Here is a 27,137-nt window from a genome sequence, read left to right on the forward strand (position 1 = left end):
CATTGATGCATGGACGCGCTCATCTCACGCAAATTTGTGTAGTCGCTCATAAATAAGTACTTTGCTAAGTTGATTGATGCACGTGTCAAGACGTGAACATTTTCAATATTTAATTACGAAGCAAAAAGTTTCCATACCTGAAAACTTCAAATATATGCAATACGGTTAATGATCGCAGTTGGACAAACTGGTTTAAAGTGACGAGAAATATGGTGTATATTGGTTGGGAATTAAAACTATGAATCTGATGCAAGTTAGCCGCGACAGTGAGATTATAGGTGTAATGTGTAACACTGGTAGTCACCCCCCACCCCATAACGATTTTAGTTGAATATTGCCATACCTTTTGCCCCTTTTTAGCTTTCATGAGACCAATGAGTATAAGGTCTGATTTGTTATTTAACTGGTGTTCAAGTTGCCAGTGTAAAAGCAACAGTGATTTGGCCTCTGGCACCCTGAGACTCGCAAAGTGTACTCTAATTCTTGTTCTCAATTGCTGAATATATGTTATATGTTAAAGGTATTTGTACCGCGCACCGTCACCAACGGAATTGGTCCCCAGGCGCTCTGGCGGATCTGTAAACGATAAGGTGGGATGGGGTTAGTAAGGTGAAGAGGCAGTAGGATAGTGACAGAATTGGTGTTCGGTTGGCAGCTTCAACTCGGTATACACCAGGTGCTGAGCTTTGGTGCAGGTATTGGATCGGTGTCAGTCCGCGTGTGGTGCTGTTCGGTTTATGTGTTGTTGCAGTGTTGTGAAGTGCGTGCGACTTGTGGTGCGAGAGATGGTTGTGTGAGTTTTTGAGTGAGATGTATGCAGAGTTTGAGGTTATATTGGTTAGTGGGTCACCTGACCTTTAGCATGCTAACATTCACAGTTTTGTCTAAGTGTGGCACTTGCCGACCCTCACAATCCCATCTAGATGCAGCGCAGGCTAATTTTCACAATTCTATCTAAGTGTGGACATGCTAGTATTTATTTACAATTCTATCTAAGTGTGGGGATGCTAATATTTACAACCATCTGTGCGGGCATGCTAACATTCAAAGACTAATTCTATCACAGTCACAATTCTAAGTGTTGGCATGCTAATATTTATTTACAATTCTATCGAAGTGTGGACATGCTAATATTATGGCACTCTGTTATTGGGAGGTAAGAGTGGCAGTGGTTTTCTGGAGTAGAGTAATTGCCCTACTCCCCACCCATGCCACACTCAGTTTTTGTTGGTGTCTGTTAGCTGCTGGCTTCCTTGGCGTCCCCTGCGGACACCTGCAGGCACATCTTGGGCCCGCCAATGTAGGAGCCGCCCTTAGCCACGGGGCTGCAACGGGTAGAGGGCTGCCCTGGGAGGGTTTGGGGAAGTGGCCAATCAGGGCGCAGAGGGAGGGTTCGGGAGGTCGGATTGGGCTGAGGAAGGAAGGGGGTGGGGGGGGAGGGTACCGGAGCGCCGAGTGTGCGGAAATAAACGCCATTTAAACACTTTTCCAGTGTTCAGATTGTTGGGAGGAATCTGGGGCATGGCTCTGGGGGTACACTCACCTTGGCCTACTATACAACTTTCCACACACAGATAATTGCATACACCACAAAACATGACCTGCAGTTGATGAAATATTTGCTTTTAACTACTGTACCAAAAGCATTCATGTCAGATTGACAATTGTCATAAGCCTACTGGCATTAATTGCAGTTTCCCCATTTGAAAAAACCATTGGTGGTTTTGAGCCAATTGTTTGAACTGGTGTCATTAGGTTCAAGAAATGATGTACTCACTTAGTGTTTAATTGTGAGTGCTTTGGTGAATTTGGGTTTGTCAGATAGGAATGGTATAAGGTCTTTGTCCAATCTAAGGCTATGCCAAAGTCTCTGAACCAATTTGTACAGAGTTTACGCATCCTTAGACAAGCATGTAATTATAGAAATTTGGGGTGGTTCCCTAGAAAACCTCTTATTCACCAAGAGATCACTTTGATTGCTGTCTGCAAATTTAGCGGACGCTTTATAATTGGTCATCTCTGTGTAGGAAGCATTGGGTGAGGATATCGCATTCCCTAGTAAAATCAGCAGTTCCTTCTTGCTCTATGGAATTCACCACCAGGTATGTTATTAATGGTAGTTTGTTGATGACTACTCGGAACAGAAAGTACAGAATTAACCTCTGTAGGTTTACAGTAAGTTCTCGTCTGAATAGTGTTTCCCACAATAAAGATGTGTACATCTCAAAAATCGATTTCAGAAGAACTCTAATTCCCAGTGAACTTGATACCAAAGGTATTTTCTGATCCAAAAATACTTGAAAAGGTTCTTGAGCCTTCGCAAATTAACAGAATATCATCAAAGTATTGTTGGGGAGAATTCTCAAATGTGTTCATTCACTCCACCTTAGACCCCCAGCAACTTTGCTGGATTTTGAGGACTTGTTTTCTTTAACCTGGCGAGAGTGACCCTTTTTCCCCACTCTCTCATGCATTTTAAATGTGATTTTCTACAGTTTCTTTTTGGGGATTGAGTCTAACCAACTCCATAGGCATAATCTTTTACCATTGTCACGCAGCACCTCAAGTGCAGTGGCACGGGGAAGTCTTCCAGATTTCACAAGGTTTAAACACCTGCTGTGGGATAGAGCAGTAAAGTGAAATTGTTTTTACTTAGGTTGTGCTGGGTCTAGCAAGTACAATCCTATCTTACGATAGTGCTGGAGGGGTTACTTGGTATTCCCTGTCTAAAAGCTCATGTAACATTTTTTGTTGCCCTTTCCTCAATTGACTGGCTGGTGGTAGTGGTTTCGTTTTGACCTACCTAGGTTTGCATTTACAGCGACAGTCTATGGCTCCGGTAAAGTAACCGCGGGAGACATCTTTTTCAAAATGGCATCCAGCCATCTTTGCTAAAATGGTGTCGGTCTTTTTGTTGGAAGGCCCTTCTAGAAAGTTTCTATGCGTACCAAACCAGGTTTGGTCTTTGTTCATTCGCCTTTGGCGGGCTTCAGGAGTGAAACCCACCTCCTGGCTCCAGTGTCTGTGGTGGGCAGGAAGTGAGGGAGGTGCCCGATCCCTGTTTTTAGTCTCCTAGGAGACCCAAATGCACTCTTTGATGATTGGCTGGCTGGCTGGCTGGCTGGCTGGCTGTCCAGCAAGGACAGCCACCCTGCTGGGTGAGTGACACCTAGGCTGGAATGAATGGGAGAGAACTGATAAAAGGCGAGTCTTTTGGCTTGGAAGGCAGTCGACCACTGTATGAAGGAACCGAAGAAGAGCTTGAAGAGGACAACTGCTGCAACTCCTGGACTGTTGGTTTTCCCGGTGAAGCCCTGCTGCAGGTCCGAATAGCCAAGTTCACATCGACAAAAGCCCTGCAAGGACGACTTCTCCCTGAGTTGGTGGACCAATCAACTCCTGAGTAAGCTACTTCGACACCCATCTCGGAGCTGGTTGCATTTCCTCAGTGCTGGAGGAAACCGTAGAGCCAGGGAGAGGGACACCAGATTGTGTGCATTGCTTGTAAGATGGCCTAAAGCTTTTGGAAGATCAAACTCTCACGAAATAGGACTGACCAAGCCCGACTCACACCTCCCCAACCCCCTCTTCAGTTGTGCGGGACTTCAGATGTGAGGAAGTCCACCTTGACAACCAGGAACCGAGTTTATTGCTGTTTGCTGTACCGCAAGGAGCTGAAACGCGAAACAGCCACTGAAATTAAAGTTTGCTGGTTGCCAGTAACGGTGCAGTGCAGGAGTCCCCCAAAGTCATCCCTCCAGGAAGAGATCTGCAGAGCTGCACAGGAACAGAAGTCATCAGCTGTATCTTTTCTTCTTTACCAAGGTACTGTAAAACAAGTCTAAGAACTTACCTCTTGCTGTGGAAGTGCTTGTAACTGCTGCAACTCGCAAGTCTAATCAGCTTGTGGCCCTACATTTGATTCTTCTTTTTTATCAAATACTCCTTTGAACTTGTGCAAAGACTTTTCCATTTACTTAAAGTGCTGCATCCTATACAAAGACTTTTGCCTATTGACTTTGGCTTAGCCTCTTGAATTGAATCACTCTTCTCATGCTATCTGCAATTATTTGCCTGTTTAAGAATGTGTACCCTCTTGTGTTCTAATAAACTTTGCCTTAAACTATTGAGTATTCTGTATGGTAACATTAAGGTATTAATGTACCCAGCACCCTTGTTACTGAAGTCGCCTCCGGGTGTAGGGGGTGTGTGGGCCATCCCAAAAGGGCCTTGTCTGATCCAGAAACTCGGTGTACAGTATTGAAGGGTGTTTGTGGGACTAGTATATTGCTCCCTTCTAAAGAAGGCTTTATAACTGACTGATAAATACATTTATAATTGTTTATTCAAGAAACCTTGAGTGTAAGTTTATTTGAATACCTGTGATGTAGAAGTCCACTACTGCTCACATTTCCTCTCTTGAGATGAGCCTTGCTGCTCAACACGCTACCAAAACTGTGTAGTACAAGCTTATAGCAAAGGTTGGGTTGCCTGTACCTGTGTAGTCATAGTTGTTTGTAGTCTACCCAGAGGGTACTGCATTAAAACTTTGCTTAACAAAGCGTCGCCAGGTTACAGGTTCTGAGCAAATTACTAATTCAAAACCTGTTTCTTCATATTGTGACATAAAAAGTTTAGGTTTATAGTCATAATATCGAAAAAATAATGTCGAATTACAAAAATGTCGGAAAAAAAATGTCGAATTCAAAAATGTCAAACACATACATATAATAGAAAAAGTCATTAATTCGAAAATAAAATGTCGAAAAACCAATGTTAAAATAACTGTAAAATGTCACACATACTAACGTTTTTTATTGGGGGGGGTCCCCCCAAACCCGCCATCCCAAACCCCTACCCCAACCCTCCACTCCTCCCCATCCCCCCAACACCCCCCATGGATATACCTTTAATTTTTTAAAAAAAATATTTAATAAAACATTAATCAAATAATTAATTATTAAAAAAAACCATCCCAAACCCCTACCCCAACCCCCCTCCTCATCCCCCCCACCCACCATGGATATACCTTTAACCATTTTTAAAAATTATGTTATATAAACTATAATTAATTTATTTATTTAAACATTAATTCGAAAAAAAATTCGAGACATTTTTGTAATTCGACATTTTTGTAATTCGACATTTTTGTAATTCGACATTTTTGTAATTCGACATTTTTGTAATTCGACATTTTTGTAATTCGACATTTTTGTAATTCGACATTTTTGTAATTCGACATTTTTGTAATTCGAAAATATTGCATTCGATATTATGACTGGACACCAAAGTTTAGCTAGAGGGTGCAAATTTTATACCCATTGCAACTCCCTCTAGTTGTACATAGTAGTGGTCATTGAATATACAAATATTCCAAAGCACACATTTCCCAAAACTTTTTAGCATTTCAAAGTTGTAAATATGAAGCGGAAGAATTACGAAAGGTATAATCTATAGCCTTCACCGTCAACTCATGATCTATACTTGTGTACAATGAAACCGCATCAATAGTAACCAAGAAGTAGTGGTTCCCATTTGACAGTCTATGAACTGAAGTGCATGAGTACTGTCTTATGTAATCTTAAGTACAAATGGATTGTGAGCCTCAAGATATTTAGACACGCCCTCCGTAGCCCAATTGATACCACTCAAGATAGGTCTGATTTCAGGTAGTTGATCATATGGCTTGTGTATTTTCAGTAGAAAAAACAAAGTGGGCATAGTGTGTTCAGTAATGTTTAGAAATCTTTGCTCGTCGTCTGAAGCCTTTAACATACCACTCCTGTATTAGATCTTGTAAATCTGCCACAACTCGTTTGGTGGATTAGATTTGAGAGCATGGTAGCAGTTGGGAGTGGCAAATAGTTTCATCCCCATAGTAATAGTCTTGGGTGTTAAGAATCACTATATTCCCCTCCCTTACTGGCTCCTTAATGGTAATGCGCTTATCTTTAGCAAGATCTTCCAAGGCTCTGTATTCCGCTTTACTAAGATTAAGTCTCGCACAGCCTTTTTTCATGTTCAATGTGTCAAGGTAGGTGTGGATAGCTTTAGTTGGAGCTTTATGGAATGTTTCAATCACATTCTCAGACGTGAGGTGAGGGGTGAATTCAGAATTGGGTTTCAGTTCTTTAATATCTAATTGTCTAGCCTTGATTCCCAGATCTTTACATATGGTATCTGGTTCAGCAGTGGTCTCACATTCCCTAAAGCTCTGACTAAAGATATCCACACCTACCTTGACACATTGAACAGGAAAAAAGGTTGAAAGGTTGAAAGGTTGCAATGGGTGCGAAATTCACACCCTCTAGCTAACCTTTTTATGTCACAATATGAAGAAACGCATGTTTTGAATCTGGAAAACGATGCTCACAACCTGAGAACTTGGACACTAGGCTCAAGAATCTTCAAGTATTTCTGGATCACACAAATAATATCTTTTGTATCAAGTTTACTGGGAATTCGAGTTCTTCTGAAATAATCAATCCTTTTTTTTAGGTTCCCACATCTATTGTGGGAAACACTTACCAGACAAGAACTTACCCCAAACCTACAAAGATTAATTCTGTACTTTCTACTCGGCGTAAAAAACAAGTTACCATTAATAACCTACCTGGTGGCTCTATGGAGCAAGAAGGAACTGCAGTTCCACTGTTGATTATACCAAGGAATTTGATATCCTCACCCAACGTTTCCTACAGAGGTTACCGATTTAAATATGAAAGCGTCTGATTTCTGTCAGCAAATTTAGAAGTGATCTTTTGGTGGATAAGGTTTTCTAGGGTACCACCTTAACAAATGTCTGTAATTACACGCTTCTCCAAGGATGCGTCCACTCTGTACAAATTGGTTCTGACATTGGCATAGCTGTAGATTGGACAAGACCTTGTACCATTCCTATCTGACAAACACAAATTCACGTTCACCAAAGCACTCACGATTAAACAGTGAGTCCATCATTTAACTGGCAGTGGTTCAAATAAAAATTGGCTGAAAACCACCAATGGTTTTTTTCAAATGTGGAAACTGCAATCAATGCCAGTATGCTCATGACAATTGTCAATCTTACATGGACGCTTTTGGTACAGTTAAAATCAAAGATTTCATCAACTGCAAGTCATGTTTCGTGGTGTCTGCAATTATCTGTGGAAAGTTGTATATTGGAAGGACCATTCGGCAATTAAGAACAAGAATTAGAGAATACGTAGCGAGTCTCAGGATGCCAAATCAGACCTTAGATTCTTTGGTCTCATGAAAGCTAAAGGGGCCAAAAGAGGTGGCAATATTCAACTAAAATTGAGACTGATGGAATCGAAACCTATTTGTTTTCTGAGATGCACTGTGAGGGGCATGAACAGTGATCACAAAATGAATGTGTTCTTACAATTGATCGTCATGGGGGGGGGGGAGGCGGGGCTAACCTACCAGACTGACTTGCCTACCAGTGTTACACATTATACCTATAATCTCACTGTTGTGGATAACTTGATTCATAGTTTTAATTCTCAAAATGTACACCATATTTCTCGTCACTTTAAACCAGCGTGTCCAACTGTGATCATTTACCGTATTGCATATATTTGGGGGTTTTTTTTTTCTTTTAATTGTTGTACTAGTGAAAATGTTCACGTCTTGACACGCGCAACCATCATCTTAGCATAGTACTTCGTTTATGCGCGCCTAAACATAACCTTTTGGGAGTGGTGCAGGTCCCTGCATCAATTCCTAGACTTTTGTAATGTTCACATTAGCATACGTGCCTCAGTCTTGCCAGTTGATCACTAATGTGCTTCAGTGAAGCATTGTTCTTTGGAACAACTTTGAAATTATTTGATTTTTCACGTGATGATGCGTGCCTCCATTTCAGTATTACTACTTCAATGCATTCCTATACATGCAGCACCACTCTGGCAGCCATTAATTGGGTCACCGAGCCGCATTGTTTACATGTCACACAACACGCTTCAATGTCACTTCCGTGACTCGTATGTTTATATGTAGCGTTCCCGAATGGCGGTTCTTTCTAAACATCACGCTCGAGTGGGATTGGGGCCCCTTGATTTGTTTGTTCCACCGATTCACGGGCAAGGTTTACAATTTTGCCCGCTAATTTATTTTCTTTATAAGGCTTATGAATGGAAGAATGAGTGCACAAATAGTCTATGAATATGCAATTGTCTGAGCAACATATGCTCAATATGGAAAATCCGTACTTTGGCCTTAACTCTTCTCTCTTCGTGAATACTCTACCTCTTTAATTCATAGAAGCGTGAGCCTATCTTTAGGACCCTGACATGGCATTTGTTGGCCATCAAATGATGTGGAAACATATCACTTTGGCTTTAGGTATATATTTTCTGCTTCCCATTGATTCATCGCTGAACCTATTAACGGGTAATACTTGTCAACCAACAAATCCTTCTCCATGCAATTTTGCTGATCTTTTCAATTCACTCCATGGGGGAGTTAATAGACTAGTTTCCATCTAAGGGTATGCTTCGTATACCACCTTTCACTGTTAATCAAAGTTACATTGTTACTCTTTATGATTCCTCTTATACATTACTACGATGGTTCTACCTTTGCAGAAACTGGTCATTGTGAAGATTTAGGGTGCGAATGTCCTCCCATTGATTCACTTGGAGGTTTTCACCATTATAGATAATTTTTGTTAATCAACATTACACGAGTGAAATTGTTTAAACATTTTCACAATCTCAGAATTGGGTTGCTTTAGGGTTGTTTATTAAACTCACATTTGACTGGGTGATCCTGTTGGTAAACCTAGTCTGGCACGGTTCCTCATAGTTTGGTATTATACCCTTTGTACTGGCCAATTTAACTTTGAATTTGAATAGGATGTATTTAAGACAAATACATAACCTCATTTGGCTATTTCATTTCCCCCCTTTTCTATTTGGTTTTTTCTTTCCTTCTCCTTAATTTTGCTTTGACAACCTTGTGCATTTGCTTGACCTCCTCATCGGTAATCCAAAATGTGGCAGGTTTTGTTTTTGATTACTATTCATGCAAACGTTTCATCACAATCTGTATTGTTTGAATCTTATTACCCCAATTTCTGATTTTTATTTTTTACTCTTGAAACTGTTCATTTGGATGTATTTAAAAATGTGCAAATTTGATGGTTTATATTTTGTAACTGTATATTAATGACTTGCTGTGTGGGATTAACACAGCTTTGAAAACGACCCGTGGGTCGATGCGTCGGCTTTCCAATATCTAGAATAAACACTTTACTACTTTGGATATACTGTAATTTGGGTGTTGACCATTTCTATTGTCTAAATCAACTTGAGCGTGATTCACCTTACCACCCCAACAATCTCGAGTCATTTTATAACCTGATTCGAATGCCATTTGAACTGTTAGCAGTTGATGCATTTCAAAGGAATCAATAGTGGTACCACGTAGACCTGTATATATTTGCCATTATAGGAAACCCCGTACCATTGGCTCCAATCAAGAGGGTGAGAAACAGAAATAAGCACCCACATTACACAATGCTCATCAAGATACAGCGGGAAGCACAATGCGCCATCACACACACTACAACCAAACAATAGTCCTAAGGCAGTCGCCCCATATAAACCAAAAGCAACAAAGATGGTCATGCTAGGAGGAAACTAACGACTTAATACACAGGCTGACCAAGACGGATGCACTAGGACTCAACAGCACTCTGACCCTGAACCATTCAAAGCTTCAACTGACCAGTGACACACTAGATAACAAGAGAATAGATAGTACCAACCCAGTTCCACACCCGAAGAAAAGGTTCAGACACACCTATCACTCCATACAATGCTCACTATGATACAGCTGACTCTTCAGCACCACCGCAGCGAGACGGCCTATAAGGAACCAGCAACCACCCCACCCACAGGGATACAGCTCAAACGGAACCAGAAGTACCTGAATCAGGATACAGACCCCACTAACCCAACCCTCAATTTTCTGCATACTCAACCCACACAACCATTCTTGTCCCAGCAATCCCCACACACTTTACCACACGGCATCAACAACACAAACGGCACCTACAGCACACACGGTCTCGCCCGATCCGATATTTACACCAAAGCCCAGAACTCAGTGTATACCAATCTGAAGCTGCCAACAGCACACCACCTCTCCTACTCCCCTACTCCCTACTAACCCTATCTGCCCTCCTTCCTTTTTTACAGATCCGCCAGAGCCCCTGGGGGCAAATTCCGTTGGTGACGGTGCGCTATATAAGTACCTATAAAATAACATAGTATTTCCAGCGTACAAAGTCTGTTATTGTGTATATAACTTTGACCCTTATTTATATAGAGACTGTTTCACTAACAATGTGGACATTCCTTTGTGGGTGCTTGGGGACTACAGTGTACTTACAGCCCACATCACTACCGGAGAGCCAAGTCTTGGTTGCTCGACCACAATACCAATATAGAGAACCTTGGCTGAGGTGCTCTGTGCATCTCCTCTGCCATATAGAGCGCAGGAGTACAGATACACCCCTCTGGTGCTTTACAGTATGATCTACATTTTTTGGGGTCCCTGCCCTCTTTGGGGATCACAGTACTGAGTGCTTGCAAAAGAGTTGGGGGCTATACCCGTTTCAAGGATCTCATTGAAGAGTTCAACCATGGAGGAGAGGAAAGGAAAGGCTTGTAGAACCCCGCCGTGTTGCCATCCTTCGCAGTGCCTTCTCTAGCAACAGCCTCTGTACAGCCCTCTTAATTTCTTCTGGTGTAATGGGGGAGTCAATCTCGTCAGTCTCCTTGCGGGATAATTTAGGCATTCACACGGTCTGTCATCCATTTCCGACCGCATTTGCTAGTCTCGGATTTATATAGGGTCTCATAGAATATCGCAAATGCCTCTGATGCGCTGTGTCCCTGGATCCTGAGCACCCTCCACTATGGAGGCCACCAATCTCTCGGCGCGCTGTCCTGTCTGGCAGCCAACAGTGCGTCCGCTTTAGCTTCTCAATGATCTGGCCTTCCTCTTACGTTTGGCTTCCTGGACCTTGCTCGCTCTGTCTCTCGTCCGTGGTGTTTCGCGCCACCCTATCGAGGTGGGCTATCTCCTCCCTCAATCCATTGTCTATTAGCGCCCTCTTATTCATGGCACCCTCCCTGATGAGGATTTCCCCACCATGTTGCCTATCCTGCCTCCGACATCGTTGATTTTGAAATTTCTCCTGGATTGTTGGTTTTGAAGTATTCCCACCTCCATTTCCGTTCGAAAGACTGGGTTCCTCCAGTGACTTGTTGCATTTCCACTTTGATCCCTTGCTTGGGAGACCTCCCCAGTCTAAATCTACCGTGACCATGTGATCGGGGAGATCTCTTCGCACATTCCCACCTCCCACAGGCCAGCCATGATATACAGATCCTTGTGAATGTCCCATGGGGTGCTGAGTAAAAGGTGAACCTTTCTCGTTTGGGTGGAATCCCTGTCATGCATCTTTTAACCTGTAGACATTTAGCATTTCAACAACCCTCGCTCGACCTCCATCTAGCGAGTCTCTTGTTTCAGGGTTACCCACATGCCTGTCGAGGTTGATATCTCCCCCGAGGTTGAAATCTCCCCCAATATTACATTTCCAGAGGCCTCAGCATTTTTTCGGAAGTGTTCTCTGCAAAAAACAGGATTTACCCGTATTGGGGGGGGGGGGGGGGGGAGTACACCGTTGCCAATGTCATTGTAATTTTTTTTCTACCCTCCACGTCTCCCATACCTTGGACACCTCCAAATGCAGACCTCTCCTGAAAAGTATCCCTACTCCAGCCTTTGTGGGGGCCTGAGCCCCAGTATTCCACCCCTAATCTCGGACCCATGATCCTGCGTGCCTCTCCCCGTGCATATTTGGTTTCCTGCAGAAACGCACGTCTCTTCGAAACTCTCTGGCCACAAGGGACCTCTTTGTGGGCGAGTTCAACTTTACGTTTAGCTTCCCCACCCTAAGGAGGCAGCCCCTTTGAGAGCCTAGATCTTCCGCAATTCCTTCTTTTAGTGTATCCGTTGAGTACTCGTAAGCCCCGGTGGCCAAGCCCCTGATTCGGCACACCCATCATTCGTAATTTGCGTAACCCTGTTCCTACCCTTTCCGCCCACACCCCTCCCCTTCCCCCAAAAGGCATCCGAAACTGCCTGGTTAACATCACCAGGCTGAGTTCAGAACACCATCGGAAACCAGCTACCTCTCAGTCCCCTTGTATAGTGACCTCATTAACATTGAGCCCCCTCAGTCCACCCCCACCCCCCAATTTTGTCAAAAATATAGTCACCAAGTTATCCCATTGATCATGCCCCCTTTGGCATTACCTCACCAGGCCCACTATAGTCGGGGGCTCCCCCTTTCTCCATTCCTTACTGCTTGTCTCCAAAACCACTTTAGCCCTCCAGAGACTTTTAGAGGAGCCCGGTATAAGTCTCCGTCTAGGCTCTTGGATTCGCCATTGTCTGTCATCTCGCCGTCCGGCTTGCTTCTGCTCATTTCCCTGGTTGCTAAAGAGTTCGGCCATGCATTTTCTGATGTCCCTCTCAGTTCTCAGTTTCTCCTTACGTCCTTCCAGTTCAAATGTGAGCGAGAATGGGTACCCTCATCTATAGCAGACTCCTTGATCCTTTAACCATTTTGTGAGGGGCATGCACATCCGCGTCAAGGCCAGTGACGGTTCTTGACAGATTGCCACCCTGGCTGTGTCAAGGGTGACTGGGCCACTGCGTTTCACCTTCTCCAAGATTCTGGCCCTTTCACTGTAATTGGAACGGAACCAGGATGGTCCTCGTGCCACAAGCAGCTCCCCTTGCTCTGTATCCTTTCGATTTTTTTTGCTTCATCGATGGAGTACTCGAATAAAATCTTCATGTCATGGAGTGTCTTTTCAGGTCTTGTTCAGATTCACCCGCTCTATCCAGAATGCCAAAAAACCTTGTTCCGACGGTCACGATTTTCCAAATCTGACATCTTTAGGCATTATTCTTCCCAGTTCTGTCGGCTATGCTCTGGTCCATCTGTGTCTCGAGTGTTCAGGGAGGTCTGACTTGTTCTCGACACCTTATTGATCGTATGGGTGATTTTGTCGACCTTTCCGCCAATGTCTGCTCATGTTCTTTGTTTCCTCCAAGGCTGCCACAGCTCCCTTGGTTGCGGCGGAGTTGGTCCCTATATGCAGTACCCTCTGGGACCACTACACTCAACTACGACTACTAATTGGTAGCAGTCTGTACCAACCAGATTTACCTGGTAGCTGTGGCTGAGCAGTCAGACGTCTCTCGAACAGTAAGGCAGTATATAGAGAATACAGAATAGGGCCAAAAAACACAGTGGAACAAGCAAACACTGACCAGAGCTTTGTATCAAAAGTATATAATTTATTTAACACACACTTTAGAAAATACACTAACACTATAAGTCAAAGCAAGTTCAAAACACAATCGGAAAAGTATTTACACCTCCCCTAGCAATTACTAGACCAGTCTTAAATTAAAACACCACTTTTTGACAAAACGGAGGTGAGCGTGTAGCTTAGATGGCACTCCAATAATTAGGTTAAAGGGAGAGAAAAAGGCAGAGCATAAAAATTCCCAACACTTTTCTAAGTCCAAAGCAAGTCATTGAAGGCAAAGTTCACAGGCCAGGCCCACTTTAAAATGGAGCATAGCGAAATGTGCCCAGGATCACACGGTTTAAAATGCACTAAAAGTCTTTGCAGCGTGTTCAAAAGAGGACGGGTTGATTCGAGAAGTAAAGTTAGGCCTGGAGCCAACCCAGTTGAAAAGCCAAGGATTTAAGGGTCACCTTTAGCAATCCGAAGAAAGGGAGGCCAGGTGGAACACAGTACCTTAAAGAGAGGGAAAGCTCCAGCGGCGGCAGTTGTTCCTGGCAGGGGATGCAAGTCGTTGTTCCGACCAGGGAAAGAAGATCTCGTTGAGGAGGAAAATTGTAGTCGTTGCACTGCCCAGGGAAGAGACAAGCCGCGGAGTTCGTCTGTAAAAGGTGCGTACCTTTTATTCACGGTCAAAGTGGTGAAGCTTGGCTATCCGGTCACCGGGGGGCTTGGCATGGGGGAGTCTACCATGAGACGTCTTTGGAAGGCGAAGTGGCGAACTGGTTGATCCCACCAGCTCAGAGGCAGAAGACTCTTCCAGCAGAAGTTCTCCTCTCGTCGTCTGGAAATTGGTGAGGTTGTTGCAGCAGGGCTCCACCGGTGGTGTCGTAGTTGCAGATGGCTCAGCTTCTTCCCTCTTTGGATTCTTAGGTCCTGTGGCGACTTCTGAAGTTCCAGTCCCAAAAGCCCTGCTTTTATGCAGAAAAACCCCCATTCAACAGCCTAGCTGTCACTCAAACATGCTAAGTGGTGAGCCGGGCGGAATAGAGTGCGACGAGTTGCTAAGGCAACGCAGTCCAGGGTGCCAATTCCCCTCCCCATACATCCTGTGGAACCCAGACAGAGTGGCACAATTTGGAGGGCTTCTGTGGAGAAGCCCACCAAAAAGTTGAACAAAGGGCTCGACCTTGGTCCGAGTTACAGAGACGGACACGAATGCCATTTTAGAAAAGAGTTCTTGCAAAAAGACCCAACCGTGGATTAAATAAATGAATAAACCGGCGGTATCTTTAACATTGCACCAAAAAGTGGTGCATTTAAAAATCAATGGGAAAATCTCATAGGAAATATTCTGGTGGAATATTTTGTGTGGTAACCACTGCTACCAGCCAGAAACTCAACAAGGGGGGGACTGGACAGTGCCCCCTTGAAAACAGACCCAGGGGCAATCGAATTAACCCCTTCCAGTACTTCCACAATATGATGGTTTGTACTGGTTCTGTTCACAATTTTGGACTAGTCAAGTCAATGGTGACTTTACATGCCCTGGGAGACGGTAGTCAGTCCCAGGGTATGGAGTCTGTTTGGGGGTCGCTATGACACCCCTGTTTCTGCACTGAGGGTTCTGTGTCACACACAAACAGATACCCTATGGAGTAAAAGACCCCATAAGCACATATAAAGTCAGACATACCTCAAATCATGCCTAAGAGTGGGAGGACAAGAGTCTCACTCTTAGCAGGAGAAAAAAAACAAACCCCCAAAATCCAGCAAAGCTGCTGGGGTACTCGCTAGGTTTGGGAGGTTAGCCTTATAAGAGAATTCTCCCTAACAACCCGCGATTTAATGTTCCTGTTTGCGGTCGGGGGAAAATCATGGTAGTTCGTTGCAAAACCACTACCACCAGCCATTTCGAGAGGAAAGGGTAGCATTTGACTGAGTATTTAGACGCAGGGGATACCAAGTGACCGCCTCCAGCACTCTATTGTAAAATAGGGTGTGCTGGGTCTAGGAATTTAAAGGGACTAAGTGAAGTCAATTTCACTCCACTTTCCTGGGAAACAGTAGTTGATCCCAGAGAAGGTATTTAAACCTTGGGAAAGCCTGAAAAGGTTTCCCTGTGCCACTGCACTGAGGGTGCTGTCACACAAATAAAAAGATGCTGATGGAGTTGGTTAGACTCCAAATCATAAACAACCACAGAAAACGCATTGAAAAGTTCAAAGTCCCATAGTTTAGCAAAAGAGCTGGAGGTCTCTAAGGTGGGAGAAATTGGCTCATTTTTGGAAATTCTCCCCAACAGTCATTGATGTTTCCATGGTGTGCTTATGAGGGATCTTAAGTTCGTGGCGAAGTGGGGTGTACCTGAATGTGGCTAACTTCTGCCTTATTTCCATGCACTCGGCTTCTAGAGCTTGTGCGTCGCCTCCTATCCGTGTGGTTTTCTCCCCCTCTTCAAACAATTCTGACCTTAGTGTGGTGGTTCAACCTGCGGTCTGGCCTTTTCTCCTTTTTGATAATTCCACTGGGCCTGTGGTGGGCACACGCCTTTGTCAGGGGGATGGGGGGGGGGCACACGGCTGGGAGTGGTGGGGTTGGGGGGGGGGGGGGGGGGCAAGTCAATCCAGGGGGACTTTGGAGAATGGAACTCTATTCTCGCCTTCTGGAGTGTTATTCCAGCTAACTGTTTTCTTTTTGGCCCTAGTGGTGGAGGGCACATGCCCCAAAGCTGGGGGCCCAACTGTCAGACTGACCAGGTTTGCTGTGTTGTCCAGAAGGTCAGTCAGTTCACTCCACTTGGTTTATTGCAAGGGGCCTCTGCTCACTGGTAGGGACCATATAGCCTCAGATGGCGAACTTCATCTTTAGAACCGGGGAGTTATAATAGTCTTTGTTTCTTCCTGCGACCGCTCCCATTGGCCTTTGCTCAGAGTCCCGGAGCAGAGCACACGCCCAAAGGTTGGGGGGGGGGGGGCAACCCTTCGTTACCACTGTGCAATTTGCAGAGGTTGGCATTTACATTGTCTTGTCCGTGCAGTGATTGGGCGCCACTGCAATAGTATATGGCAATTGGAGGATTGTGACGCTGAGATTGCGATCTATGCATCCAGTGATGCTCCAAGTAGTGCCCACCCTCTCCGACTTCCACCACCCAGGATGACCAGTACCGTCGGGGTTTGGTTCTAGCACTCTCCTGGGTGAACCTCCTATCTTGTGATGTGTGGGTCTTGTGCGCTCAGGTGAGCTTCTCCCAGCTTTCCTTACTTGTTACAATTCTGGGCCCTGCAGTGGGCTGGGGCTAGACCATGACCAGTTCTCATATTTTCTCTGCGCAGGGTGCTCTGCTCCAGGGGGCAGTCATAACTGCAGCATCTGGGTCTTTCCCACTCCTTGCTGGATCACCCTTCCTTGGCACAGGACAAAGCCACGTTCCCCTTCATAAGTTGAGGCTGATAGTTGGGGGGGGGGGGGGGGGATTTATGAAGACGTCTCCAGGGATGCCTCAATGCTCCATTGATTACCTCCTGCGGTTTCCTCTGGTCTGCGTATGTTTCAGTGGCTCCGCACTGCCAGCGCCGTGGGGGTAGGGCAGCACAGAGCCCTCCCTTCCACGTGGTCATTTGCAGTGTGCTGTCTGACCCTCCAAGCAGCCGTGCCTTAGATTCAGGCGGGAGAGGGTTTGCAAGCCCTCTTCTGGTGACGTCTGTGCGGATCAAGGTAACAAACCGCGAGCTATGCCCATGATGGAGGGCCGCTCCTCCTCCCCTCGTAATGCTCCAAGATATGCTACTATCCCTTAGTGTCCTCAAGTGGGGAGCTGGTCCTGTATAACGGCACGGCTATGCCACAGGCCGCCTCTATGGGTAAGTTCTTTCCTTTAGGGTGCCTGAAGGCCCTCCACGCCATGGGATTCACCTTCTCACAGGGCCAGGTTTTAGATAGCTGGCAGGGTCACACAGGACAAACGTATGGGCACCCGAGGAGGGCGGTTCACCCGCCCCGTGGTGTTTGGGGGGGGTGTTAGGCAGAATCGCATGTAGTACCCTCTGTGAACACCACACAATTGGGACTACAGGTGTAAGCAAAAACCAACCTTTGGTAGAAGTCTGTACCACACTTTTGGTAGCGAGCTGAGCAGCCAGGCTCATCTCAAGAGGGAATGTGAGGAGTAAAGGAAGTTGCACAGAAGTATCACAATCAGTGGTTCAAGTAGACACTTGCACTTAAGGTTTCTTGGTAAAAATACATACATACATTGATTTACACAATCATTTAGTAAACATTCACTAGCAGAAATCAACTCCATATTAAACACCAATATACTACAGTACAAAAATCTTTGTTGCAGGGACAATTGGAGCTCCCCTGAAAAAGGAGCCAAATGGCACTTCACTTATTTTAAATAGGAATAAAAAGGCAGAGGTTTGTAGAAGGGTTAGTAAACAATTATTTTAGATAAAGCAAAGGTTCAATGTACCAGGTGGGTCAATTCAATAGGCCAGGCCACAGTCAATAGTCTAGTGTTCTTGGATAGGACAGCACAGTTCTGGTACAGATGGAGAAGTCGTCTTTGTAAAAGTTTCTAGAAGTAGTTTAGATGAAAACAAATGATATGCTGGGTCACAAGCTGGGAAAGTTGCACAAACTTTCACTGCAAGAGTTAGGATCTCTCAACCGGATGGCATAGTACCTTTTTTAAAGTGAAGCAAAAAGATGTAGCTGAAGATGTTGGTTCCTGGCAGTTCCTGCAGATCTCGCTGTTCCTGATCCTCAGTCGTGGGGACAAGAGGGAGGACGTTGGGACTCCTGCACTACGCGGGATCGTCCTCGGATCAAACAAAATGGAGTCACTTTGGTTCAGTGGCCGTTGCTTCTAGACAAACTGCTTTCCCTCTCCCTGGCTAAACCTTAACCAGCATTGAGAATGGTATCCAGGTGTCTTCTGAGCGGATTGGTCCCACCAACTCAAAGGAAGAAGCTGTCCTTGAAGGAGCTTCTGTCGAATGCAGATCTGGCGATTCGGAGGTGCCACAGGGCTTCACATGGCAAACCAACGGTCCCGTGGTTGCAGCAGCCGTCGTCCTCCAGTTCGTCTTCGGTTCTTTCGATCCAGTGGTCGACTGTCTTCCAGTCCTGGAGACTCTCCTTTTAAACTGTTTTCTCCCATTCATTCCAGCCTAGCTGTCCCTCACGCAGCAGGGTGGCTGTCCTTGCCGTGCAGGCAGCCAGCCAATTACGGCAGATTGCATTTGGGTCTCCTAGGAGACCAAGCACAGGAGTGTCGGGACCTCCCTCACTTCCTGCCCACCCCAGACGCCATGGGCGGACTTCTGTCCTACAGACTGCCAAAGGCTCACAAACAAATGGACCAAACCTGGTTTGGCGCGCAGAGTTAAAGACCAGAAGGACCTTTCCACAAAAACGGCAAAGATGACTAGTCTGTTTTTACAGAGGTGTTCAGACATGGGGGGGGGGTGGGGCGGGGGGGCTACTAAGTAACCCCTTCAGCACTCTATAGGAAGATAGTGTGTGCTGGGTCTATGAATTTAAAGACTAGTAAATTCAATTTAACTTTACATCCTCTGGGGTAGTAGTTCATCCCAGAGAAGGTATTTAAACCTTGGGAAGTCCAAAGGATACCCCTGCGCCACTGCACTAAAGGTGCTGTGTAACACAACAATAAAAAGATGCCTATGGAGTTATCTAAAACTCCATAATCAAAGAACATGAGTAAAACACATATCAAAATGCATGAGTGTTGGGGGGGGGGGGGGGGTCGTGGTCACACTCTCTCCAGGGGTGGGAAAAGTCCTCAAAATCCAGCAAATGTGCTGGGGGGGTCTCTAATGTGAAGGGAATAAGCATATTTCTGAGAATTCTCCCCAACGGGGGGGCCCCACCGTGGTGGTGTTTTATATGGCGTTCCTATGCGAGGGTCCAACATATCTTGGATTCTGCCGACCGCCTACTCCCCCGGGACTCCACTCGACAGGCTCTGCCACACCCGTAGTGCATCTTGATCTCTGCAGCCCCCGGACTGCCGAATAGGGGGGGCGGGAGGGGTTGCTGCACATGCATGCTCAGTACTGCGTCACAGGGACGGTGCATGCTTCCTGGGGCCGTGCTTGCCGCTCTGTATCCTTAAGCCTCTCAATCCACGCTGCTCTGCCTGGAGGCAGGGTTCACTTTCGCTTTCGGCCTTTGTTGCAGAGTTACCTATCACACAGGGGGGGACAAGCAAGGAGGTTGGAGCCCCACAGCAGAAAGCCCCTTGTGGACTGAGATAGCAACACATGTGGATCGGAGTGCTGGGTCCGGGAGTGTATGTGAAGGGCTAATGGGCGATGAGAGGCTCGCTAATGGGTCTGGGCTCCCAAGGTGGGAAGTGTCCCATGAACTACAGACAAGGGAAACGCCCCTGAGCGATAGTATGGGGTTGTGAGACTTTTTCTTGAAAGGAAATTTTGAAATTAAGCCAAGAGGGGGAGACCATTTGAAGAGGGAGAGCCTCCTTGTGAAAGAAGACTCGTGAAGTGCACAAGTTTGATGTTTAAGCTGGCACTGAAGTATGAAGAATGGAGAAAGGCACTGCAAACGTGTCCACTACTGCACTGTGAAGTGACCGTTGGTCAGTGGAGGAATTCTTTTGCGCTCCGTGTCATACTCTGACGTCAGTTCGTGAGCAGAGGGATTCGGCGAAGCAATCAAACGCTGTGGCTTCAGTGTTCCGCCAAAGCAACAGATCTCATTGGTAACGTCTTCCTATTGATGAAGGCAGTAGCGTCTGTCAGAGCTGCAGTTTTTGACTAACGGACCTTGTTTGATGGTGTGCGATGCGTCCTGTCATGTGTCGCATGAGGAAGTGATGGAAAAGTGTCCATCTGTAAGCCTGCAGAGCGTCAAGAGAACTGAACGGTATTGCGGGATTGTAAACCTAAGCTGCTTCGGATGTGCTATGACGAGTTCAGAAGAGAAACGGCCAACCATAAATCTTCAGAGGACTATACGCTGCTCCGTCTTAATTAGTGGGACTTTTAGATGCGGCCAACCAGTAAGGTGACGTGTCAGGTCTGAAAAATGCACATTTAGCAAACCTGTTTTGTCCCTTAAGTTGTAACGGCCATCAATGAGTGCAGGCCTTTCAGGGATAGGCATTTTTTTCTCTCCTGATATTTACTGCACCCCGCCCCGCAGGCAGCAGTCCTCTTATTTTCTCTTTTTCAGCTTCCTCAGCAGCAGGGCTCTGGGTTCCAGAGATCCTAGTCGCCAATGTAATGAAGCAGAGTCCAGGCAGCTTTAGGTTACTTCTTAGTAAGTTTACTTCAGTTCATAAATTGGTTACAGGATTAAGACATCAGGATATAATACATAAGAACACCGGCACCCATCACCCAGGTAGGGAGGGCCCAACTGATTAAACATAGAACACTCACCACAGTATTCTCCCACTCATACATCAACATTCCACAGGCACTCGGGTGACATCATGAATCGCATGACAAACCACATCAGACTAAACAAGCACTTCACAACACATCTCCCTCCTTATCAAACACACTCACGAACAAGTACTTCACAACATGTTTCTCCTATGTTTGGGGGTGGATTTCCTCTGCTTTTTCACCAGTCATGCAGGGGGGGTGGGGGGGGGGGGTTCAGACAGTGGTTCGACCATATTGGTGGTGGGGGGGGCTCAAATCAAAATTTACTGGACCATTAAGAGCATCTTACCATTATCGTTCGCCAACAAAACGACCACCATCACCGCCCTATTCATGGCCAAAGTAGACTACGCCAATAGCCTATACCTAGGCATGCCTGAACGACTCCTAAAACAAACTACAACGCATTCAAAACACGGCAGCCGGACTACTTCTGAAACTACCCCGAAGAGAACACACCCCACCAGCGCTGAAAACGCTACATTGGCTACCAATAAAACGACGAATAAAATTCAAAACAATGTGCATTACGCACAGAGCAGTACACAACGAAGGTGCCGAGTTCCTAAGAGACAAACTGCGCCTACATCAACCAACAAGAGCGCTCAGATCAAGCATGGACATCCGCTTGGAATCGAAGCCCTACAACAGAAAAAAACTTGGAGGATCCTCCTCCTCTCACCAAGCCCCAAAAACCTGGAACGACCTTCCGAAGTACATGCGCAACACAAGAAACCACCTATTATTCAGGAAACTACTCAAAACCTGACTTCACATCATAATTAAAAAGACTAGCCACAGGGGCACCGACACATCTAAAAACATCAATGAGCATGGAGTGACCGCGATACACACCAATCTATCAGTGGGGGAAAAACGGAGGCAAATATCATAAGATATACTAAAGGACTAAATGGGATACAGTCGCAATACGACCAAAGACAGTAAACGCAGCAAACTAAGACAGACTAGAACGAATCATCAAGAGGAACATGACCTTACCCAACAGTCATAAGAACAAAACATAGAGAGAAGGGAAGCATTGCATCACGGGCCCCATTACAATGGGGGAGAAACGGAATGTTTCATCACTACACACTGCCCACCAATACAAAGCAGAATGCACAATACCCCACCACACAACTATAACTAAACAATGGTCCCAAGCATGCTCGCCCCATGAAAATCAAAGAACCGGTCAGGACAGAAGGAAAACACTGCAAAACGATCCCCGACCCTGAACCATTCAAAGCCTTAACCGACCAGGGTCACACTAGATCACCTGAGAACAAATATCACCCCCAGTCCCACACTGGAAGATTAGGTTCAGACGCACCCACCAATCCAAACTATACTCAATAGGATACAGGTGGATCAGCGCATCACCACCAAAACAAGTCAGCCCTCGAAGAACCAGCAACATCTGAATCCACAGGTTTACAACTCTAACGGAATCAGAATTACCTGAACCAGGATACAGACCCCACTAACCCAACCCTCAATCTTCTGCATACTTAAACCCACACAAAACCACACAACCATTTCTCTCCAAGCAATCCGCACGCACTTTACAACACTGCATCAACACAAACTTCACCCACAGCGCTCGAGGCCTTCATCCAATCCAATACTAGCACCAAAGCCCAGCACTCGGTGTATACCGAGCTGAAGCTGCCAACAGCACACCACTTCTCCCACTCTCCTTCTCCCCGCCTCCCGACTAACCCTACCCACCCTTCCTGTTGACAGATCCGCCTGGGGACCAATTCCGTTGGTGACGGTGCGCTGTACAAGTACCGCTAACATAACATTAGATCGGGAGCTCACACAGAGGCAGGCTGCAACCACGTGTCCCCTGGTAGCTAGTGCCGTACAAATAGCTTTAACATTAACATCCTTCTTTAGACTAAGCCTGGCTGCTCGCCACTCTACCATAATCTTGGGTAGTTCATGTTGATCTTGATTCCCCTGTTCACAAGTCTCGTCTCAAACAGTGACTTTTGTCAAAAATCCTTACTATGAGTCCTAGTCCCAAGAACATGTGAACAATCCACTGTCAGTCTGATCAGTCTTCTGCTTCTGTCCTTAGAACAGTTCAGGGCACTGTATTATGTTTTAATAGTGGAGCTTACTTCCAACCTAATACTTTTGTAGTTAATCTTTGAATGGCTTTTATAACATCTTTTCCCATATAATCAGTGGCTGGACTTTTACTCTTCCCCTAGTCTTCTTCCAATACTGTACTTTTGCTCAAATGCATTGTCATTACTCTACTGTATGCTAGTTGTCCATTCCTAGAATCTTTGACAATCTTGACTGTAAAATTCTGAATTGTCTATTCTACAATGCTACAAAGTAGTTAATAAACACTGCATGGACTGTCAATACAATTTTAATTGCTTTACCTACATGTTCATTCATTTTTATTTTCTCTTGCAGGTTATGAGCAAAGAGCGCCAAGGAAATTAACCAGCCTAAGAGATTTCATTAATGACCCCGATCGAACCGAGCCACTTATTGGTACGTATTATCCTTGGCTTTCAGAGATGTGTACATGTGTAGTAAGGTTGGATTACCTATTGCCGGGAGGACCAGGTTGCTGTAGTCTCCCAAAGGGCAATGCACACAATCTTGCCTAAAATGCAGCGACCCCCGGCGGACGCAGACTCGTAGTGCTTGGCCTTGTGTTGGGGGGGGGGGCGCCCAAGGATGGAGCACCCTCAAAAAGGACTTAGAAGCCTGCTCGGGTTGGCTGGATCCAGAAGAGGCATGCCCCTATGAATCTCCCAGGGTAGAGGCCCTGGTCTTGAGCCATGTCGCAAACAGGACGTGTCGATCCTTCATTGTGCGCTTGGTGTAGCCACAGCAGATCTCAAAACCTTCTTTAAGCATAGAGTGTAGACATTACAGGCACTGAGAATGCTTGTCCTCTGGAAAAAAACATTCTGCAAACCGCAGCTGGTGCACAGCTTGAAGAGGGAAGCTCTGTCCTTCTCCTCCGACATGATCTGTCGCGGTGTAGGCCTGAAGACTTCTGGAAGCTTCCAAAAATAAGCACTGGATGATTTCTGCCCTTGAGGGGTGATGATAAATGCTGAAAAATGGATCCCTGTTAATGGGAAGGATAAGCAATAGAGCACACGGCTCAATTGAACTGAAAACAGAATTTTTCTACCAAAACGCAGAAAGCTCGTAAAGCGAAATGCGAGGACTCCCAACACTTAGAACGTGCAGTAAAAATCTGAAGATGGCTACCAGAGGGGCTTAGGTAGAGGGCAGTCATTGGCTGGGGGCGCTGTGACCCGGAGCTCAGTTTATAGGAGAAAGACAGTTTAGAAACAACACTTTTTTTTTTTCTTTAACCGAGGATTCCCAGCCTGACCAGGGGAAATGTTTGAGCATGTAAATCCATGCCAGACCCATGCTGGAGAAGAACAGTGTCAGGTAAGTAACGTGCTTCTTACAAAATTCCTACACCCTGTGGTGACTTTAATCGCAAGAACAGTAGTGGCATTTATATAGCTCATTAGTATACTTTGCTGGATTCTGAGGTTGCAGAAAGGTTAGAGAAATAAAGTTCTCAGCAAATGTGAGGACAACTGAATCCTCCAATGAAGTCTAGATGAGCCTTTCCCAGCAGTTACACCAGCTACCACCTATGAAGGATAAAGACCATCAAAGTCGATGCACTATAGTCTTCAGGGAGCCAGGACATCAAACGTTATTTGGAACAGTCTGTGGATCTGATGCACTTCTTGGATCAAAGTCTTGCACAAAGTTAAGCGTTTCAGAAAATCACTTGTAGGGTCACAAGCTGTGAAGCCTGTGACAAGAGAATTGAAATCAACTCAAAAGGTAAGCCATTGCAATTCCCAACTGAGAAGAGCACAGCTAAAGGCAATAAGCTAAGTACCCTAAGCCTAATCCGTACCTCTGGTTTGCAGAAGAGTTTTCCAGCTGGATTCTGTCTTGATGGAGCTGTGCAGGCCCTGGTTCCTGAGCCTCAGTCGTGGGTACAAGAGGGAGTGTTAGGCACCCTTTTGGGTGCACTATAACGACCCTGACCTCCTGGCAATAGCAACCCAACCTTTGGTAGAGTCTACTACACAGGTTGGTTGTGTGGACGAGTAGCCAGGCTTATCTTAAGAGGGGACAATGTGAGCTGTAGGGAAGTTAGAGATTCGCAGTGACAAGTATTCAAGTAAACACTGCACACAGGGTTTCTTGAAAAAACAATTATTGATGTATTTACCGTCAGTTAATGTAAGCCTTCTTCATGAGGGCGAACTGTAAAACACAACATAAATGCACTCCAAAAATACACTCCAGAAATACACTGTTTTCTAAATCAGCACATGCCCATTTGGGATGGCATACAAGCACTACCTACACCCACAGGCGACTTAAATAGTTGGGGAGCTGTTGACATTAATATATCACGGTTTTGCATTTAGAATGTTCTTGAGGGGGGGGTGTCAAAGAAAAGAGGGATCAGATTAAAACAAGTATCCAGTTATTCTCAATCAGGTAAGTACTTTCAATAACCCCCAATGCAAAGTTAGTTCTGCCTTACCTGGAACTGAATCACTTCTTGCAGGTAAGTACAAAGTCTTTCAAAATGTTTTTTATTCTTGTAGGATAGAAGAAAGTAGGGCCACAGCTGATTAGGCTTGTGAGGTAAAGAAACTGGCGGCAACTCTACACATGCAACCAAGCAATTCTTCAACGAGGACAAGTGGTTACACAACAAGAGATAAGTTCTCTTAGACAGTACAGTACCTTTTAAGTTGAAGAAAGTGCAGCTGATGACTTATTTTCCTGTGCAGCTCTGCAGTTCTTGCTGTTCCTGGGCCTCGGTCGTGGAGACAAGAGGGAGGACTTCTGGGGACTCCTGCACTGCAATTGGATGGTCACTGCTCACAACTGGCAATCTTCAAACAAGTGGCTGTTTGGTGTTTCAGCTCCTCGCGTTTACCACAAATGGCAACACCGCAGTTCCTGGCTATCGAGGTGGGCTTTCCTTGCTCCTGGGGTCCCGCAATCTGTTGGGGCTCAGGCTTGGTCAGTCCTGCTTCCTGGGAGTCCAGAGAATCTTCTTGGGGCTCTTGTCTAGCTTAAAAGCAACGCACATGAACTGGTGTTCCTCTCCCTGGCTATCCGGTTCCAGCAGTGACTGCAGTGGAAACTCGACCAGCGTTGAGAGAATGTCCAGGTGGCTTACTTTGGAGTTGATTGGTCCCACCAACTCAAAGGGAGTAGTCGTTCTTGCAGGAGCTTCTGTTGATACGAATCTGGACTTTCAGGACAGCAGCAGGGCTTCACCAGGCAAACCAACAGTCCAGGAGTTGCAGCAGGCGTCCTCTTAAGTTCTCTTCGGATTCTTTCGTCCAGTGGTCGACTCTGCCTTCCAAGCCAAAAAGCCTTGCCTTCTATGCAGCTTGCTCCCTCCCATTCATTCCAGCCTAGCTGTCAAGTCACCCAGCAGGGTGGCTGTCCTTGCCAGACAGGCTGTTGGGCACAGTTTGCATGCACTACCCTGGGAACACTACAAACAAATCGGACTACAGGTATAGGAAACCCAACCTTTGGTATAAGCTTGTGCCACATTTTGGTAGCGTGTTGAGCAGCAAGGCTTATCTCAAGAGGGGTCAATGTGAGCTGTACGGGAGTTAGATTCACAGGGACAAGTATTCAAATAAACACTTACACTCAAGGTTTCTTAATTTTTTTTTTTATCAGTTAGAATAAGCTTTCTTCAGTAGGAGCAATATAATAACACACAAATGCATTTCAATTCTGTACATTTAGTTTCTAAATCAGTAAAGACCCTTTTGGGATGGCCCACAGACACAACCTACACCCTCTGGTGACTTCAATATCTAGGGTGCTGAGGACATTAATATTTTACTGTTTGCATTCAGAATACTTTTATAAGTTGGTAAAGGGAGAAAGTTATTAGAACAAGGAGACCACAAATATTCTTAAGCCAGCAAATACTTTTGGATCCCCACAGCAGAATCATTCAGTATTACAGGCTAGGCCAAATTCAATGGGCAAAGGTCTTATGTAGGATGAAGCACTTCTGGTAGTAAGTAGAAAAGTCTTTTCTTCAAAGACTTGAAAAACATTGTGCAAAGAATCAAATGTAGGGTCCCAAGCCGTTCTACTTGTGAGTAGTAGAAGATGCAAGGAACTGTACAGCAAGAGGTAACTTCTCTAACTTTGTACAGTACGTTTGAATTGAAGAAAAAGTGCAGCAAATGACTTCTGTTCCTGTGCAGCTCTGCACATCTCACTGTTCCTTGGCCTCAGTCATGGGGACAAGAGGGAGGACTTCTGGGGACTCCTG

General features: G+C 45.5%; 1 protein-coding gene across 1 annotated transcript in view; it reads left to right on the forward strand.

Moving 5' to 3' along the window:
* LOC138497270 (uncharacterized) overlaps nt 1-27,137 on the forward strand; it is a 385,925-nt gene that overhangs the window by 83,081 nt on the left and 275,707 nt on the right. The window contains exon 5 of the mRNA XM_069620617.1: nt 23,228-23,308. Within this exon, the coding sequence (XP_069476718.1) occupies nt 23,228-23,308 (81 nt within the window). The remainder of the gene's footprint in view (nt 1-23,227; nt 23,309-27,137) is intronic.

Source organism: Ambystoma mexicanum, chromosome 5q (genome assembly GCF_040938575.1).
Source record: "Ambystoma mexicanum isolate Mex_15411 chromosome 5q, UKY_AmexF1_1, whole genome shotgun sequence".
Classification (NCBI taxonomy): Eukaryota; Metazoa; Chordata; class Amphibia; order Caudata; family Ambystomatidae; genus Ambystoma; species Ambystoma mexicanum.